Raw genomic sequence first — 21,089 nt, 5'->3', positions numbered from 1 at the left:
GTATTTAGTATGTATTAAACTCGGACTCATGCCAATTTTTTATCCTACTGGAAAAGATGGGACCCTAAAAACATCATAATAAAAAAGACTTTTCATTAAGGGGTTTTTTTTTTTTTTTTTTCTTCTGAGAAACACCTTCTCAAAACCAAAAATTTCAAATTATCTCCGATATATTCGATATATTATAGCTTTAAAAAAACTTCTCTATAGCTACTACCAACACGAAAAAAAAAGTTATGTGACAAAATAAAATATTATTATAATTATGAAAAAGCTCCATGTAATTGTAAATTTATAAACAAGTTGAAAAAAAATGTGTTAGTGAAATAGTTTGTTTCATTTTAAAGGTTATTGATGTTCCAAATAATCCTCCATTCATTTGAATTGAGACACTTTTTACTTTGAAATGTTATAAAAATAACAAATTTTATTTGGGGAAAAGTTTGAAATCTAGATATTACCAATTTGACACATTACACCTAATTGTACATCTATTATTGGTCTATGTCATACATTTTTTTTTAATGGTCAAACAACGGTAATCTAGCCATTATAAATGAAATATTTAGAAAAGGTAATCATTTTTTAACTTTTTGACAATGAACACCCACTTTGGAATACCGTATTCTGAAGTATTTATGATCATTCTAGAGTCAACGTTAGTTGGCAGAAGTCTTGTCCGGAATCTGACACACGTACATTTTGGAGCATGTATCTTGAATGTACGAACATTCCAAAGATATGTTTCATACTATTAATATAACGGTATTTTTATTGCCATTTTTGCTAGATAAACCAATAAATCTTTGTATACTAATAAATTGGTTTCGTATAAGGAATTTTTCAAAGTACCTATTTCTAGTAGAGGGTAATAGAACCGAGGGATCTGTGCAATATATTGTTCTAGAATACATATGCTTTTGTGTAGATATAAGTAGTGATATCAACTTTTGTGGGCTAATTACGTTGGTTGCTTCAAAGTACAGTTACACACTAATCAGATACGTTTATCTTTTTAACGACCTTGATCAAACATAGTTATGCAAATTCTTACAATAGTGATGTCAAATATTTTCTTAAATATGTTAGTAGTATGCCTCTTGACACATTACAGTTGTTTGTTGTTAATCATGTTTATGAAAAGTGGTATCTATTGATTTAAGGGGAAAATCGTTTTGATGGAAATGGTTCTTCCGGTGCTAGAAGTAATCTAATATGTAATATATTACCTATGACTTTGAATCATGTTCTTCTTATTATTGGGTTATACAAGTATGTGATTTCAGGTGTAAAGGTAAGTTTGTTGCTGATGTTGGTCCAAAAATTGATGTTGATGAATCTTCAAATGATCAGGAAAACTAATATTGTTGGTTTATGATGATAATATAATTCCACCTAGAGACCTAGTGGAACAATTTCTAAGCTTCACTAAATTTGCTGGCCATGAGGTTGAATTTGAAGATGAGAAAATTGAGCCCCGAAAAGCCCAACGGGAAAAGTTCCCATATTATTTTCTAGATTTGGAAGAAACAAAAATCACACATTGGTAAATGCCTAAATCATTACCATTTCCTGAATTATTAGATAAAAAACATAAAGGTGTTGTCCACAATTATTCTTTGTATGTGAAACTATTTCAACTGTTCAAAACCAAATAAGAGCTTAAGTTTAATTTGGGATTCAAATGTGTTCCTGAGGGCTTTCAAATGAGAGTGAGCAAACTTACAAAAGACAGGTATGAAATTGTTTGCTTTGCAAAAAATTTGTAAATGGCAATTAAGGGCTACAAAAGATAAAAACGTTAATTCATTTCAAGTCACTAAACTATAGGAAAGCCACAATTTCTCTAACACATAGCTTCATGCCTATCATCGCCAAGACAATAAGAAAGTGTTTGGGTTACTCTTGCGGGTTGTAATGGAACCTCTCTCTCTCTCTCTCTCTCTCTCTCTCTCTCTCTCTCTCTCTCTCTCTCTCTCTCTCTCTCTCTCTCTCTCTCTCTCTCTCTCTCTCTCTCTCTCTCTCTCAACCTTTGAAACTTGTACTTCATGCATAAAAGCTCTTAATAAAATAATTTTGAATGTTTTTAATTAGTTAGTGGGTTAAATGGGCTAGGAATATGGTTTTACATGTATAGTGGATTGGGAAAGATGGAATAAAGAAGAAAGAGAAAAGTCGATATTGAGTTCGAGTGGCAATAGGTTGGGAGTATCCTACTCCCTCCACCCTTGGGTTTCTATTTATTGATAAAAAACAATATGTTTTAATGACTCATTCCATTTTTTCATGTCAACCAAGCAGTAGAATGTAACGGTCTATTTCATTAATCACTTTGCTCATTCCATTATGTTGTTCGTATTCCATTCTTTGATGATTTCATTTCATCATACTAAACAAACCCTTAATGCTCTATGAATAATAAACATACAAACATGAAGAGAGAGAAAAATCATAGCATTAACCACATTGATATATTAGATCTTGATTACCATAAAACATATTTGATGTATGCACATCCACACTCCTCACAATTAGATTTACAATAAGATATTCGCAATTTATAGCATGGTATGTTTTTGTATTTCTTGAAAAAATATTGTAATGATAACTTGTTAGGAAGGTATGTAACACCACAATCTTATAAAAATACATCCAAAATCCAATTCATTTCAAATATCAACTTTTTCATGAAATGTACTTTCTAATGCAAAAGAGATATCACAAGTTACACCAGAACGCACCGCTAAGTTTAAAAAGAAAATATGACATGAAGCTCTACCATGTGACAAATAAGATGCGAAAAAATAAAGATCCCATTAGATTATGTGGTTTACAATTACATACATACATACAAAGATCGAATAATGATAATGACATGTGGTAACCCTCTAGGTATGCATCATAAACCTCCAATATGTATGCCATTTTTCAAGACATGTGGCCTCCATTTTGCCGAGAGATGATATCGTTGCTATACATTGTGGATACTTGTAATGTCACACAGTATGCACCGTATATGCTTTATTACTCACATACATTTGGTTTTTGAATTTGAACCCACAACCATTGGCCATGAGATGTGTAACATCCTAATATTTGGGTGTAACTCGTTTCCAATCTAAATAAATATTTATTAGTTGTAGGAAACATTATTGGGTTATTTTTAAAAAGGTTTAAATCACCAAGAAATATAAACTGGGCTTTCAAAGTATTTAGCACCTAAATTAGAGAGCCTTATTAATTAAATGAAATAAAACTGGTATATTTATTACTAGTTTATAAAGAAAAAAAAATGTATTTTAATAAAGCCATATAGTTTTCGCATATATTAGAGAGAGAGAGAGAGAGAGAGAGAGAGAGAGAGAGAGAGAGAGAGAGAGAGAGAGAGAGAATAAAAGGTTTTTCTTGTGCTTCTCTAGAATGATCGGGAGACAAAACAGAACACACACATCCACTTTGGTTGGTGTTGAAATTGGACTTTAAAATTAGATAAATAAGATAAAAATGATGGTGTTAACATTTTAGTAGACATTATGCAATATATAGATGATGTTGGTAAACTAAAAAAATGGAATAGAATCATGAATTCCATCCTTTAAAACCATGGAAGTAGTAATAAACTTGATTTTTATTTATGAAAAAAGTATTAGAACTTGAGCAGATAACGTTTTGGAGCTACTATATGATAAAAACAAGTTTAGAATACATTAAATTATTGAAGTAACATATAATCCATTATTGGAATGGAAAGACCCATAAAGTAATTTTATAAGTGCAAAATATTAGTATTTTTATGCCAAGCAGCCCATGTTTGAGGCTATGTAACTTAAGCATAAATGAAACAAATCGGTTGATTCTTTGTTCTAATTTGTATTCAATACAACAAAAAGCACATAGGAAAAAGAATCAACCAAATTCGATTTCGTATGAAGAATTTATGAATGTACAAAGTTGAGGAAAAATTCTGCACAAGGCTGGAAATGCTGAATTTTTCTAATGCTGACAAATTAAAGTGTGGAGATATCATTTTTGGAGCTTTATAACTTGAGCTATACATGTCTAAATCAATTGATTCTTTATCATAACATATAGTGTGGCATGAGAGGAAGGTGAAGCAAAACGAATCAACTCATTTGGAGATGATATGCAAATGTAGTGAAGGTTTAAAGTCAGCTCCAGATTCACTTTTGATGCTGTCAAAAGCTTGTCAGTTTTGACTTTCTGGTTGATTTTTTAAAAATTCTGGATTTTTGGATAATTGAATATAGTTAGCTTAGATTAAGTTAATTATCCTTGAATAATGAGTTATAATCTAAAAATGTCAAAGTTTGATAAAAAAAAAAAAAGGCTCAAAATTTATAAAATGCCCGTAAACGGCTATTTTAAAAGTGAAAATTGTTTTTTTTTTTTTTTTTCGAAAGGGCCCTAAACTTAACAAGTGTGATCTCTTATCATAAAAAAATGCAAAAAAAAGAAAGAAATAGCAAGTTTGGATCGAGAAAATAGGTATTTTTGTTAAGCCAAAAAAATGACCAAAATGGTCAAACTAAAATACTACACTTTTAACATATACGAACACACATCAGTGTGGAATGAAATTTTAACAAAATTATGTAAGGTTGGATGGATTTGGCAACAAAATATGTTGAAAAAGTAGAATGTAAAATAATTATTATTTAGAAATTTTAGCGGCTCAAATCACCGAATCTTGTAAAAGACCAAATCTAACCGCATGGTAAGACTGGAGGCAGTGGTGCCACACTCTCTCATTTTACCACACCCCCTTACCATACTCAAGGAGTGTATACTATAAAGAGAGGAAACACAAAGAAGAGAGAGATATAGAGAAAGGAGTGCTCCCAAGAATGGCCATACTCCCCAAACGGCATAGAGGGGGCGGTGTTTCCTATGCCACATAAGCGTCATATCACCCTTACCGCACTCCACTCCCTCTAGTCTAAAACGGTGGAATAGTGTCAAATTTTTCTCCACCCGTACGTGCTATTATTGTGGGATAAATTTTGACAGCCATATTTGGGGTATTTTTCTCCAACACCAACTCACTTTTATATTAAATTTTTAATAATTTATTCCATAAAGGATTTTTAAAACTATAATAATTATCATATATAATCTTTAGGTATCATAATCTCTTCACAAATGCAGCGGCTTTTTAATTATAATTTTATATTATATTTGTAACTTTCAGAATATTAATGTAATGTATTTGTTTTGTCATCTAAATTTGATATCATCAATCAAATAAATAATCTTTTAATCACAAAAATAATTTTTTTAATCATTTATTTCATTAGTTACCAATATTATTGATTTTAATTTAGATCTTATAACAAATAAGTTAAATAAAATTATATAATAATAAAGAAAACGTTGATTTATTATAATATTATTAAAATATGTTTTTAGTGTAAACCTTTAGTGTGTGATTGGAATAAAAACTCTATTTTGATGTTAAAAGATTACCATTTTAGTGTGTTTTAGTGTTTTGTGGTTGGAGTTGCCCTAAATAATTAAAATGGGAGATGTTTTGACATCTAAGTATTGATATTGTCTTATAAACATATTAAAACTTGAAAGTTAAAGAAACGGCATCTTAAAATTCAAGAAAATCACGTTTAGGAAAAATAGAATGCTTAAATGAGAAAAGTGTTAAAAAATATCGAAATGAAAGTTGGTCAAAATGACAAGTTTGGATTAGTAGCAAGTCTAAAACACTAAGAGAACATGTTTAAGCTTAAATAACAACTAGTAAATAAATAAATGCAAGAAAAAAAAATATTATTTTGATAAATTGTGACAAAAAAAGGAAAAAAAATATCCAAGAGGAGTATTTTGCTATTATAATGAAAGCATAACTATTGAAATAAATGAAAGCATAACTATTGAAATGGATTCAGAACAATTTTATGATGACTAGATTAGTATAGTCATTACATAGTTATGAGAATTGAAGCATATTGCTAAAATAAGTGAAACAATAAAAAGAAAATAAGTTGTTATTTATGAAAAATGAGACCTACATGATATGTGATACTTGGAAACCTAGACCATGATTAGTTTAGTTCTATAATGAGACTTAACTACACTAAATGTAATTAGTGAAGTATTATGTCATTGTTAAAAGTTGGTTGCTTAAATGTGAAAAGTAGACACATGTAATGAATAAAGGGTTTGGAAATGAATGCTTAGGTATAAAGCAAAAATTGAATTGCAAGGAGTGGATTAGAGACTAGGTGCTACCTAGTCTCCCTAAATGAGTATGTGTGAATTTTCCTTATGGGGTACATGACCTAACAATATTTTTTTATTGAATGAATTCTTTGAATAAATAAGAAACTATTTGAAATAATCTTAAAAGTGAAAATTTATGATTGGTGAATAAATGAACTCTTTTTTAAAAGAGTAAGCAAAAGATTTTGAAAAGTAAATGTTTTGAATAAATGAACTCTTTACAAGATTAACTATTCATAATATGTGGTTTTGAAAGATAGAAGGGTGTTATGAGCCTATGCTAAATGTTTGAAATTTGTTAATGTTTTGATAGGATAATATGTTTAAACTATGCAATATGATATTGTTTTTATGTAAAGAATGTCATTGTATGTGATTGAGTCATAAAAAGAAAAGTGGTGATCATGCATCATTTAAGTAAACGACATAGTAATGGAAATAGTAATGTATAAGCCGACTAGCCTAGGGGTCTGCAAGGGAACTAATGAGACTCTATTGGGAGGGTACCTCCCGTCGCGAAGGAGGAATCTCGAATAATGGGGTCACAAGGATGATATGTTTTCATGTGGTGGTCAATACCTGAGATCGCATCATGTGATTAACTCCATATCATACTATAAAAGCAAATGTAATGAAAAGGGAATATGGAACAGGATGGAACACGTAAAGTCTATTGTGTGGGGACATGCATTGCATAGTCATGAAATTACATTAAAGTTTATGAAAATGATCTTTTATCAAATGTTTGATATTGATTTTGTGTCTAACCCATGTAGCGTACGAAGTATTCAAAGACTATGATTGTATTGATAGCAATGAGCTTTTGAAGTTTAGAAACTAGACATAGTTTATAGTTTCTACTATGTATGTATATTCACCAACTTACTATGGTTTTGTTTGTATCAATTATAACACCCGTGTCGATTGTAATCGTAACAAACATAAATCTTTTTTTGGACCATATTTTTATCAAATGACTTTTATGTCATGAATGGTTTGAAAACCATAGTAATTAAATGTTTTAAACATCATTTTGTAATGAGTTTTCTAATTAAAATAATCTTAAATATTTCTTTTGGAAAAATATCTATCATTGACCAAAACTGAAATTTGCAAATACACTTTTAACTTGAATTATTTTATAATTAAAAACCCAACAAAACTTACTTGATTGCAACATACATTCCAGATGATCATTGATATTCTATCTCACATAATCGTGATGAGACTTCTGGATTCAATCTTATCAGGCCCGGTTTTAGGGGGGGGGGGGGGGGGAGAAGAGGGGCAGCCGTATAGGGTCTCAAAAAAAATAAGGCCCCAGATTTAGTTAAATTATATATTTAATAATTAAATATATATGAATTTATTCAAGATATTGTATAAAGTTTCGGTAGCCCAACACAACATTTTGGATGTTTTAAATTCAAGTTGAATATTTAGCCATTTCTTTATGCTATATATTTCATAATCAACCCCTCATTCTAACATGTTTAACAAATTAGTTTTCAAAAGTTACATAATTAGCCATTGAACTTTTTATAAAGTTTCATATGTTCCTTTTCAATTAATTTATTTACTTTTAAGTTTTATGTAACAATAATTCACCATCTTAAATTTGTTTTCCTTATATATTAAAAAATGGTATTTAGGGCCCCGTTTTTCTTGTTATCACAAAGCCCTTAAAATCAACGAGTCGACCATGAATCTTATGAACTCAACATGTTGATATTGCACAACATCAACTAGTGCATCAACGTTCTTGAAATAAATTTGAACTTTCAAGAAAGAAAAACAATAGGTAGACTAAAAACAACTATTATTTCATGGTTCCAGACAGCCATATTAATTACACACTCAATTGATCTTGAGAAACTTCCAAGCTATGATTTATCTTTCTTAAAATCACAAGTGAATACAACTTAAAGGTCCATTTGAACATTAAACATGATATGAACGAACCGATTGTTTTGTATTTGGTGTGCATTAAACTTGGACTCATGTCAACATGATCAAATTCCTATTTTTTTATCCTACCAATTACCAAAAAAAGATGGGACCGTAACATCATCTATAATAATAGGCCTTTTACCAAAAAAAATTGCCACATAAGCATCATCTTAACAAACCAAAAACCTCAAATTATGGCCACTATATTAACGCTCTTTTTAAAAAAAAAACTTGTTTATAGGTTCAACCAAGATTTAAAAAAGCTATGTGAATGAATAAAATATTATTATAATTATGAAAAACTCCATGTATAGAACTTGCAAATTTACAAACAATTATAAAAAGATAAAATTGCAAAAATGGTTCCTGTGGTATGCATTTTTTTGAGGTTTTAGTTCAAACCCTGACTTTTTTGGCTTCGTGGTCATTTTGAGCTAGTTTTATTATGTTTTTAGTCCTTCTAAATAGTGAAATGACTGTAATACCCTTGGAGTATTTATTTTTTTATTTTTCTTTCATTTCTTCTTAAATCAAATACTAATTTATTTATTCTCTCTCTCTCTCTCTCTCGTTATGCCTGCACCTACACCGGAAAAAATCCATCTAAGAAATTAGATCTTCATTTCTTCAGTAAACAACACAAAAAGAGTTCCCAAAGAGCTTCTTGCAATTCCTCATTTATTATCTCTATAGCTGAACGAAAAGATTTTTCCCGATGTTTCAATTCTTTAAGTTGTTCGTTCTTCTGTATCAATTTGGTTGTAAATGCTTCATCTGTTCTTGAAGTTCAATAAGGTCCATTTCTGACATTCTTACAAATTAAACATGGTCCTGTGTTTTTGGAATTAATCGCTGTTACACCCTCTAGTAACCTCCTAGAAGTGCAACTTTCCTTCAGAAATTATTTGTAGAATGATAAGCTTTCGTTATCCTTTCGTTTACAGGAAGTAAGTCCCCATGATTCCATTTTCAGAATTAGAACATCTGCAAGTCTCCAGGATTTTCTCTTCTTATAATTGATTTGGGGGTTCGGGAAATTATTAATTTGGTATTCCTGGAATGATTTTGTTGAAGGCGAAGAGAAGGATGGAATTGGTGATTACCTTTCTGATATAGCATTCCTAGCTGTGTTTAGATCCAATTTTCTCTTTAAAATTGGGAATTTGCTAGAGAGATTTTGTTGGCGAGGTCTAATTTTTTAAGATCACGAAGAGCAGTGAGCTCTTTAGGAATCGTTCTAGTGAGAATGTTGTTAGCAAGGATGTATCTTTGGGTGGCGATAGTTAAGCTATGGCGGGGGTTGAAATGATATTGGCAGAGTCGAGAAGATCATAGCTTTGATGAATGGCGACAGTCCAACTTTGGTGGGTGTCTGACTATGGTGGACGATGACGATCCATAAGTGAAGTTTGCAGATTAAGGTTTGTTTTGGAGAGCTTATCAGACATGAATTTGGAGATTGGGAAAGTTTAAAAGAGTTAAGATTGAGGATGAATGAGTTCATCTGAAGCCTCCAAATAATCCTAATGGATCTGTGTATGGAGAGAGAGAGAGAGAGAGAGAGAGAGAGAGAGAGAGAGAGAGAATGGGGTGTGGGCCCCAATTTATTATCAATAAAACATTAAATTAAATAGAAAAAATATAAAAAAAAATATGAAGAGGGCAATTTAGTCATCTCAATTTCCGGAGAGACCATTTTCACATACAAACTAATCCAAAAATGACTACTAATCCAAAAAAGTCGGGGTTTGGACTAAAACTCTAAAAAAATGCATACCACAGGAGCCATTTTTGCAATTTTGTCTTATAAAAAGTTGAAAAAGATATGTTGTGAAAAAAGATACACAATAGTTTGTTCGACTTTTTAGTTAGAAATATCTGATAAAAAATAACAAATTTCATTTGCAGAAAAGTATAAAATCTAGATATTAGCAATCTGACACCTAATTGTAAATAAAATATTGGTCCTTGTTATCCGTATATTTTTTTCAACTGTAGAGGACAAGTATTGTATTTAAAAATAGTCAAACAATCATAATACAATTCTTTATATGGATTAGTTCTACAATAATTCTAGACATTCTAGAATAGTTCTACAAATTCCGAAGTAGATCTATGCATTACAGAGTGGTTCATAACTATTTTTTTACGGTTTACTAGTCATATTAATCATATATAATCATACAATAAGCGTAACAACCATTAAAATCGAAGAAAAACAAATTATTTTCAATTAATCACATATAATTATACGAAGAATCCAAATATAGCTAGAAACGTTGGAGCTCTTTACTGATAGAAAACATTTTTCAAATTTGGAGTAGTTTGACATAGTCTAAAACATTTTTATGACACACAAATATATATATATATATATATATATATATATATATATATATATATATATATATATATATATATATATATATATATACCGGATGTTTTAACTTTTCATTTTGTTGTGAGTTTGGTTCAATTTTCTTTGAACTTTTTTATAATGACGATTTTGTCTTAATTTTTTGTTTTTTCAGTTTTTTTATTTATTTAAATACTTTTATGATTAAAAGAAAATTTTAAACTCTCTTCTTCCTTCCCATCTCTTACTCTCTACTTTGTAATTTTTAACACACACCCAAAAAAAAGCTAGTACAATCCCCGTTGCCTGCCGAAAAAATATGAACCACCACCACCAACGCCACCGGCCATAAACCATCGTCACTAGTTCAACACCACCAACAACATCAATTTTTCAGGAACTATGTAGATCTGAAAACTACCGAAGCCGACGATGACTTCACATGTGCCATCATATCTGTTTGTCACCGACGTCAACATTGGCGTCTGTGCTCGAGTTTCTAGCCGCGACCGTCCTTCTCTGAATCGATGTGCAAACCCTTCGTTGGACCACCAGTGTCGCCATCTTCGTCAACGAACCCAAGCTAGCCACCGCCTTCGTTTCTCTTCGTCTCCGACGTTTCGTCGTTTGTAGGAGTTCACATATGTTTGTCGTTCGCATAAGTTCACATCTTTTCGTTGTTCACAAGAGTTCAGATCTATTCCTTGGACTTCAGAGATCTTCCTCAATCTTCCTTCCTTATGTTCTGTTCATCTTGAAACCATTGTCTCCTCATGGCCTCCCTCCTGATGGATCTACAACACCCACCCAGATCGCCTGTAGAATCGAAGGTTTTGCTAGGAACATAATCGCCTGAGAAGGTGAGTAAAGATGGTGTTGTTCGCTTAAACTCCGACGAAGGGTTTGCTAAGGAAGATGGCAGCAGCGTTCTGATTCTCCGACAGTGGCATGAAGATGGTGTGTTCTAATTGGCTTTCTATTGTTTTAATCTATTTTAATAAAAAAATTAAGAAATTAATAAAAAAAAATGAAAAAGGAAAAATAACAAAATCATCATTATAAAAAAGTCAAAGGAAATTGGATCAAATTCACATGAAATGTTTGGACTAATGGTTTAAACATTTTTAGACAAAAGTGTTAATTTTCAGCTAAGCACAGGACTTTTTGTAGTTTTGTCTTTAATTATTTATAGATATCAATGTAAGAGCATATGGATGGATGATCAGGTCATAGTCTCTTACATGTTGCCTTCTGAAAATGACACCCGTAGACAAAAAAGGCCTTTGCCTTGTAAGAGTTTGAATGAGTAATAAAGATAATCAAAATGTCATTTCATTTTAAACCATTGGCCATAGCTCTTTCAGATTAAGACACTTTTATTCGTATTAAAACAGTTATCAAGAAAGCTTCCAAGAAATTTCTGAGATTACAAAACGAGAAATAAGTCTGAGATTACATATGTGAGTATGATTTATGATATTTTTTTTTACAATAGCACGTGGGTCGACATCAATGAAAGCTTCCAAGAAACTTCTTTGTTGGGAAAACTTTAAAAACCTTGTGATGGACTTTTGTGTACAAAAAGATGTAATATACATCAAAATGGATCATATAATTTGGAGAATGTGCACCAAGTTTTGAGATATATATTAATGTATGTAAAAGAATAAAGAAGAATCAAAATGAAGATGCATAATTCTGCAAGTTACCAGGTCTCTTTGGTTGCTTTCTTAATGTTGTGGTTTCTTCTGCAAGCATCAGTGATCAGTGCAAATTTCAGCATTGGTGTGATTCTTGATCGAACTTCTAGGTCTGGAAAACAGGCCAAAGTAGCCATTGAGATAGCAATTCAAGATTTCAACATCAAAACCAATCAGACAATGGTTTTATATCTTCAAAACTCCGGAAACAAACCCCTTCATGCAGCTATTGCAGGTAAATTATTTCCTTTTATTAAAATGTTGTCGAATTCATCTGAAAGAACTTTGATTTGGGTGTTTAGAATCGTACCCATATGCTAACATGTTGAGAGATGATGTGGGAATGCAGTAAAATATCTTATTGATGAAGACAATGTGAAAGCCATTTTGGGAAGTCATACATGGGAAGAAGCTTCTGCCATAGCCGAGGTTATCATATATGAAGCTTCACATCTAGCCTCAACAGCGTCAATCATCTCTCCTCTCTCTCAGGCATTTCGACAAACAGGTTCTGAGCTAAACCATATCTTACCACTCACATCTGGTTCATGTTTGTTAGAAGAAGTGCTTGAGGTGCTCAAAAAACAACAAGTTAAATTCTTTGTAACTCATACGTCTCTGGAACTCGGGATTCGTCTCTTTAAGGAAGTCACGAAGACGGAAATCGGAGATAGGTACCTATGTATTGCAACTAATGGAAACACAGATCGTTTTCATTCCACGATTTCTTCATTGAAAGGCATGGCTGGAGTCAAAAGCTACTTCCAGGAAAACACGCCGGATTTTAGAGATTTCAGAAAAAGATTCCGTCAAAATTCAAGTTCCGATTACCCAGAAGAAGAGGAGGACGAACCTGGAATTTTTGCCGTGCAAGGATACAAAACCGTGAAATTATTAGAAGAAATGTCACCTGAAAACTTTGATCACAAAATTCCACCCCCGCAGAGTACTGTGGAGATCGTGAACGTGGTAGGAAAGGGATATCACAGTGTGGACAGGACCGAAGGATCAGGGTTTTTAGAGACAACTGACGATGGCGTCAATGAAGCAATGGACAACGTCGGGAAAGCTTTGTGGTCTGCGCAACCGTGGTATGCCAATAAAAAGCGCCGGGATCTAGCCAAAAGTACAGAGATTCGGATGAGGGTCGGCGTGCCTGGTAGATCTCTGTTTAAGCAATTCGTAAACGTGGAATATAATCCCAAGAAGAATGAAACTGTCATCAGTGGATTCGCAATCGCTGTGTTTGATGAGATGATGAGAGAATTGAAATTGCCATATGATTATTTTCCGTTCAATGGTTCTTATGATGAACTGATAAGCCAAATACCAGCAGAGGTCTTTCATCATAAAACTCTATCTTCAACAAAACCGAACCCTAAACTTCGACGTATATCACTGATTTCTTGTCTTCTTCTTTTCTTAATTCTAAACAGAAATTCGACGCGATCGCAGGCGATGTAACAATTGTGGCGAGAAGGCACGACTACGTCGATTTCACGCAACCATACACCGAATCTGGTTTGGAGATGATCGTCCCCAACCGATCCAAATTATCAAACCAGTCATGGTTGTTTATGATGCCTTTCACTGCAACAATGTGGTGGTTAATAGCAGCAATCACCCTTTACAACGGCTTCGTCATTTGGTTGATCGAGAGACCCCGCCCCAACTATCTTCAAGGCTCCATCATTTGGCTTGCATTCGCTACACTCTTTACTTTGCGAGGTACCGTTTACAAACTTACAAACTTTTTCTAATCTTTGATTTCTTCGTATCACACATAATCATTTTCAGGAGACAGGTTGCGTAGCAATTTGTCAAGAGTGGCTGTTGTCGTCTGGCTGTTTGTGGCTCTAATTATCACACAGAGCTACACGGCTAGCTTGGCCAGCATGCTAACTGCTCAACAATTCGAACCCACCATAACCAGTGTTGGGATGCTCAAGAAGATGAATGCAACAGTGGGGTACTGCAACGGGTCCTTTATCAACCATTATTTGAAGGATGTTCTCGGTTTCAAGAGCATCAAGATCAAGAGCTATGACTCAACTCCTCAATACGCACAAGCCCTAAACAGAGGCGAAATCGCCGCCATCTTTCTTGAAGCTCCGGTAGCCAAAGTCTTCCTAGCTCAGTACTGCAAGAGCTTCGTTAGAACTGGAGAGACATTCAAAGTTGGTGGATTTGGATTCGTAAGTTTGAGGTCGATTCTACGAATTCCAAAGTTTTTTAACCTACAAAGTCAAATTAAATTGTGTTGTTACATGCACAGGCATTTCCAAGGGAATTTTCATGGCTTTCTGAGGCAAACAAAGCCTTAATGACTGCATCAGAAAGTGGGAAACTGAAAGAGCTTGAAGACACGTTTCTTATATCCGAGAAGTGTGTGGACGATGATGAATCGTTTCCTAACGAATATGAGAGTCTTAGCCCTCAGAGCTTCTCGACACTATTTGTGTTAACGGGAGGGACATCAACTATTTGTCTTGTCGTGTACATTTTGAAGAGGATTAGGAGGCGAATGGTTCGCAGAATGTAGTTGGAATGAATGAATCTGTCAAAGAATTAGAATATGAAGAAATTGGAATCTCTAACGAGTTTGTGTGACATTTCTATGAAATGAAATCTATTGTTTATTGTTTAGTTTATAGATTTGTCAAATAAACTAGAAAGTCAGTTAGGTAAGATGATCAAAATATTTTTTATTGATTTTTTTTTGTTACTTGTTACTTTTTAAAACATTAATTCATTAAATTCTTCAAGGTTCTAAAAAGCTCGTTAGGGCTCCGCCATTGCACGCTACGACTTCAAGGTTTGCACCTGCGGCCAAGCTTTTTCAAAACGCCGTCTTAACTAATATATGTGTATAAAAATGAATAATAGTTAAAAATACATATAAAATTATTAATTATATTGAAAATTGTCGCCTTAAGTCACGTCTTAAAAACATAATGACTCGCCAAGGTTTGGAAAAACTTAAGCCTTGACATTGCCGCCAAATCACGCCTTACGTTATTTAGAACATTGAAATTCTTACTTGCTCAAACATATATGGGCTTTTTTGTGTGGGCCTCAGCAAGTGTGTGTATGTATAGGTGTAGGATGGGATGGGCGTCAAAATGATTATAATATGTTTTGATTTAATTAAAGTTTATTATCCTAAAATAGTGTTCATTTAGTATATATTGTTTTTATATAAAATAAGTTTAAGAGTAAATTACTGAAATGGTTCATATGATTTGGTCAAAATTGCACGTTTGGTTCCTAATGGTTTTTTTGCACTCGAATCATCCCTGTGGTTTGATTTTGTTGCGTTTTTCATCCATTACATACATAAAGTTAGGGACCAAACGTGCAATTTTGAGCAAACCATAGGGATGAAAAACGCAATAAAATCAAACCACAAGAACGATCCGAGTGTAAAAAGAAGTTAGGGACCAAACGTATATTTTTGATCAAACCATAGGGACCATTTCAGTAATTTACTCTAAGTTTAATGATCATTCAATTTGTTAATTAGGCCCCACTGCTTTGAGTTTGCTTTTACATGTAATGTAACTAAACAAATGCAATTAAGTATTCTTAACTGAAGATTTGAGTTCAAAACAAATGCAGTTAAGTATTCTTAACTGAAGATTTGAGTTCAAAAGCCAATAATCTGAACAAACAATCGAGTCAAACCAACATCCGAAAATTTCTGATAAAATCAAAAGAAACCATGTGGTATTAGGAACCTAATTAATCCACGAAACATGGAAAGTATCTCTCAAAATCTATAAATAAAAAAGTGTAATAAATGTATTCTTAGCTGAAGATTTGAGTTTAAAAACCACCAAGACCCAGAAAGTTCTTCATTAGAAAAGAGAAAACGTCTAAATCTCACCGGAAATAACATCGACGCCCAACTGCATCTCTTCGACCGGTCCCTGTCACCACACGAGGGACTCTTGCGTCTCTGACGACGACCTCTTGCTTCGCTGTCGCTAACTGTTTTTCTCCACTGGCTACTAGTCTCCGCCTCTCCCACTCCGATCTCCTCTCACAAGAGCAATATCTACTACTGGTATTTTTTTCTCTCTCTATCGCTTACTCTCTTTCTCTTTCTTACGTTCTATCACAAAAATATGATGGAGTATGTAGAGTGTGAACATAGGTAAACTACATGGTGGAGTCTGAACATTGGTATAATGATACATGCTAGACTATAAAATGGTGACAACTCTTACATACACATTTTAGTTTTAATTATTATATTATCTTTTTGTTATATTATTTATTTATGAGAGTAAAACACTCCATAATAAAAATATTTGAAATTATAATATATTATTTATTTATGAGAGTACCTTTATCAGAAAACGTTACATGTTTGCTAGAATGTATAATTTTTTTGTTACTTTATTTTATTATTTAGTTATTTAATATTTGCTAGTTAAATTCGTTATGTAGTATATATTATCAGGAAATAACCAGAAACAATTATGTAAGACTTTACAAATGCAAAATATCAAAAAGTTCCATTTAAAGTGCAATTTAATTAACATTATTCTTTATTTATTTTTTCTCGTTTGAACTTTGATATGTTATAATTCTGAATATATATATATATATATATATATATATATATATATATATATATATATATATATATATATATATGTATTTTTTTTATTTATCTATATGGTTTTGGTTTGAAGTTTTAATTTCGGCCCCTCCGGTTACATTGCTTGTGTTCCGCCCCTGATTACCATAAAACGTATTTGACGTATGCACATCCACACTCCTCACAACCAGATTTGCTGTCAGATACTCACAATTTATAGCATGGTATGTTTTGTATTTCTTGAAAAAATATTGTAATGACAACTTGTTGATTTCAATCCCAACTAGGAGGAAAGGTTAATAATACTCCATTGTATCGGATTTACTTGTCAGGAAGATATGTAACACCCCAATCTTATAAAAATACATCGAAAATCCAATTCATTTCAAATATAACTTTTTCATGAAAGGTTAATAAAAGGTTTTCCGTATGCTTCTCTAGAATGATTGGGAGAACAAAACAGAACACAAACATCCAATATATAGTAGACACTATGCAATATATAGATGATGTTGGTAAAATAACAAAATGGAATGGAATCATGAATTCCATCCTTTTAACTTGATTTTTATTTATGAAAAATGTATTAGAACTTGAGCAGATACAAACGTTTTGAAGCTACTATACGATAACAACAAGTTTAGAATACATTAAATTATTTAAGTAATATAATCCATTATTGGAATGGAAAGACCCATAAGAATAGGTAATTTTATAAGTGCAAAATATTAGTATTTTTATGCCAAGCAGCCCATGTTTGAGGCTATGTAACTTAAGCATAAATGAAACAAATCGGTTGATTCTTTGTTCTAATTTGTATTCAATACAACACAAAGTACATAGGAAAAAGAATCAACTAAATCCGACTTCGTATGGAAATTTTATGAATGTACAAAGTTGAGGAAAAATTATGCACAAGGCTGGTAAAAAAAGAAAGAAATAGAAAGTTTGGATCGAGAAAATAGGTATTTTGGTTTAGCCAAAAAAATGACCAAAATGGTCAAATTAAAATGTTACAGTTTTAAAATATACGAGCACACATGAGTGTGGAATGGTTTTAATAATATTTATGTAACGTTGGATGGATTTGGCAACAAAATATGTTGAAAACTTAGAACTAAAATAATTATTATTAGAAAATTTAGCAGCTCAAACTACCAAATCTTGTATAAGTGATTAAAATGGGAGATGTTTTGTCAACTAAATATTGATATTGTCTTATAAACATATTAAAACCTGAAAGTTACAGAAACGTCATCTTAAAATTCAAGAAAATCACGTTTAGGTAAAATAGAACACCTAAATGAGAAAAGTGTCAAAAAATATTGAAATGAGAGTTGGTCCAAATGACATGTTGGGATTATAGTAGCAAGTCTAAAACACTAACAAAACGTGTTTAAGCTTAAATAACAACTAGTAAAGCAATACATGCAAGAAAAAAAAAATATTATTTCGATAAAGTGTGACAAAAATAGCAAAAATGTCCAAGAGGAGTATTTTGCTCTTATAATGCACGTGTAACTATTGAAATGGATTTGTAATGATGTGAGGATGACTAGATTAGTATAGTCATTACATAGTTATGAGAACAGAAGCATGTTGCTAAATAAGTGAAACAGTAGAATGAAAATAAGTTGTTATTTATGAAAAATGAGACCTACATGATATGTGATACACTTGGAAACCTAGACCATATGATTAATTTATTTCTATAATGAGACCAAACTACACTAAATGTAATTAGTGAAGTATTATGTTAATTTTAAAAGTAGGTTGCTTAAATGCGAAAAGTAGTCTTATGTAATGAATAAAGGGATGCTTAATTAGGTATGAAGCAAAATTTGGATTGCAAGGAGTGGATTAAAGACTAGGTGCTACCTAGTCTCCCCAAGTGAGTATTTGTGAATTTTCCTTATGGGGTACATGGCATAACAATAATTTTTTATTGAATGGATTCTTTAAATATATAAGAAAGTGTTTGAAATAATTTTGAAAATGAAAAGTTATGATTAATGAATAAATAAACTCGTTTTAAAAGAGTAAGCTAAAGGTTTTCAAAAGTAAATGTTTTGAAAAAATGAACACTTTACAAGATTAAGTATTGACTATATGTGATTTTGAAATGTAGAGTGTATTATGAGCCTATGCTAAATGTAGAAATTGGTTATTGTTTTTGTACCACCCTAATTTTTCGAACTTTTTAAAACTTTTTCAAGTGTTATAGTTATAAAAACATTCAGGTATTAACCTACATTTAGTAAAACTGATCCCATTAAAACATTTACAATTAAAACTTTGGGTGTTACCATTAAACATCATACAAGTATAGCAAGCAAATATGAATTACATCAATAATATGAATAAGTAACTTGATAAGCTCCACTCTATTCTCTATCTCTTAACTACTAACTTCCTTCTATCATCTTTACTCCTTATCTATAACCTAGAGCACATAACATTAAAAGAGATACGTAAGCTAATAATGTCTCGTGAGCGATGCGGGTTTGTGACCTAAAACATTTATCATATTTTCATCGAAAACTTTTCATATTTGCAAAACATATGTCAAGTAGACATTTCCACATTTCATCTTTGTAAAACATATTTCAAATAGACATTTTTCCAAATTCCATTCTATATCAAAACATTTCATTAATCATAACATCATTCAAAAGTGGTTTCTTTTCACATTCCATTCATTTTTTTCATTAAGGGCTAATTCTGGTGTGAATCGTTGCCATTTTTATACTTAAGGCCAAGTAATATCCCCAAGTCTATACCAAGGTGGAAAGAACAATATTAGTCCACTAAGGAATCATTTCCATTAGGATATCTATTCTCTATCTCTTAACTTCTAACTTCCTTCTATCATCTTTAATCCTTATCTATAACCTAGAGCACATAACATTAAAAGAGATACGTAAGCTAATAATGTCTCGTGAGCTATGCGGGTTTGTAACCTAAAACATTTATCATATTTTCATCGAAAACTTTTCATATTTGCAAAACATATGTCAAGTAGACATTTCCACATTTCATCTTTGTAAAACATATTTCAAATAGACATTTTTCCAAATTCCATTCTATATCAAAACATTTCATTAGTCATAACATCATTCAAAAGTGGTTTCTTTTCACATTCCATTCATTTTTTTCATTAAGGGCTAATTCTGGTGTGAATCGTTGCCATTTTTATACTTAAGGCCTAGCAATATCCCCAAGTCTATACCAAGGTGGAAAGAACAATATTAGTCCACTAAGGAATCATTTCCATTAGGACATCTATTCTCTATCTCTTAACTTCTAACTTCCTTCTATCATCTTTAATCCTTATCTATAACCTAGAGCACATAACATTAAAAGAGATACGTAAGCTAATAATGTCTCGTGAGCTATGCGGGTTTGTGACCTAAAACATTTATCATATTTTCATCGAAAACTTTTCATATTTGCAAAACATATGTCAAGTAGACATTTCCACATTTCATCTTTGTAAAACATATTTCAAATAGACATTTTTCCAAATTCCATTCTATATCAAAACATTTCATTAGTCATAACATCATTCAAAAGTGGTTTCTTTTCACATTCTATTCATTTTTTTCATTAAGAGCTAATTCTGGTGTGAATCGTTGCCATTTTTATACTTAAGGCCTAGCAATATCCCCAAGTTTATACCAAGGTGGAAAGAACAATATTAGTCCACTAAGGAATCATTTCCATTAGGACATCTATCTCGCGAAAAGGAGGCATCACCTTGGTAGATTCCTCTATATCCTATTACGGTGACAACATGGCTCGAGTAATATATTAATTTCATTACTTTCCATTTCTTTTCATTACTTTCCATTTCTTGTCATTACTTTCCATCCTTTACACATTCCATACATTAGTATCAACAAAACTCATTTCAAAAGTAAAGCATTTATATTTCAAAACATTTCAAACATATTTCAAAACATTTCAAACATATTTCAAAACATTCGATCTTGCAAAATGTTATTTTCTTTCAAAAAACATTCTTGCCTTCAAGGCATTCTTTCAAATATCATTTCCAAAAACATTTGACACTTTCATTTCAAAACATTTCATATATCAAGCATTAGTGTTTCATTATCATAAAATCATTTTTCCTTGTGCCCTAAATGGGGAAAATACCAATACGTACTCACCTCAATCACACGTAGGTTTATCTAGTCCTCTTCTAGTTCCTTTCCCTAAAGAA

At 31.8% G+C, this 21,089-nt stretch overlaps 1 protein-coding gene across 1 annotated transcript; it reads left to right on the top strand.

The window, feature by feature from the left end:
- Positions 1–11,368: 11,368 nt before the first annotated feature.
- On the top strand, positions 11,369–14,909 carry LOC145046375 (glutamate receptor 2.9-like). Its single transcript, XM_078994665.1, has 6 exons — positions 11,369–11,515; positions 12,054–12,493; positions 12,608–13,596; positions 13,695–13,986; positions 14,056–14,453; positions 14,534–14,909. Exons 2-6 carry the CDS (start codon positions 12,241–12,243, stop codon positions 14,798–14,800), a joined length of 2,199 nt encoding a protein of 732 aa, XP_078850791.1. The 5' UTR covers positions 11,369–11,515; positions 12,054–12,240; the 3' UTR covers positions 14,801–14,909.
- The last annotated feature ends 6,180 nt before the right edge of the window (positions 14,910–21,089 follow it).

This window comes from Lactuca saligna, chromosome 5, assembly GCF_052625555.1.
Source record: "Lactuca saligna cultivar CGN05327 chromosome 5, ASM5262555v1, whole genome shotgun sequence".
Classification (NCBI taxonomy): Eukaryota; Viridiplantae; Streptophyta; class Magnoliopsida; order Asterales; family Asteraceae; genus Lactuca; species Lactuca saligna.
Note: the sequence above shows the minus strand (reverse complement) of the source record. Positions and strands in the feature narration are given on the sequence as shown.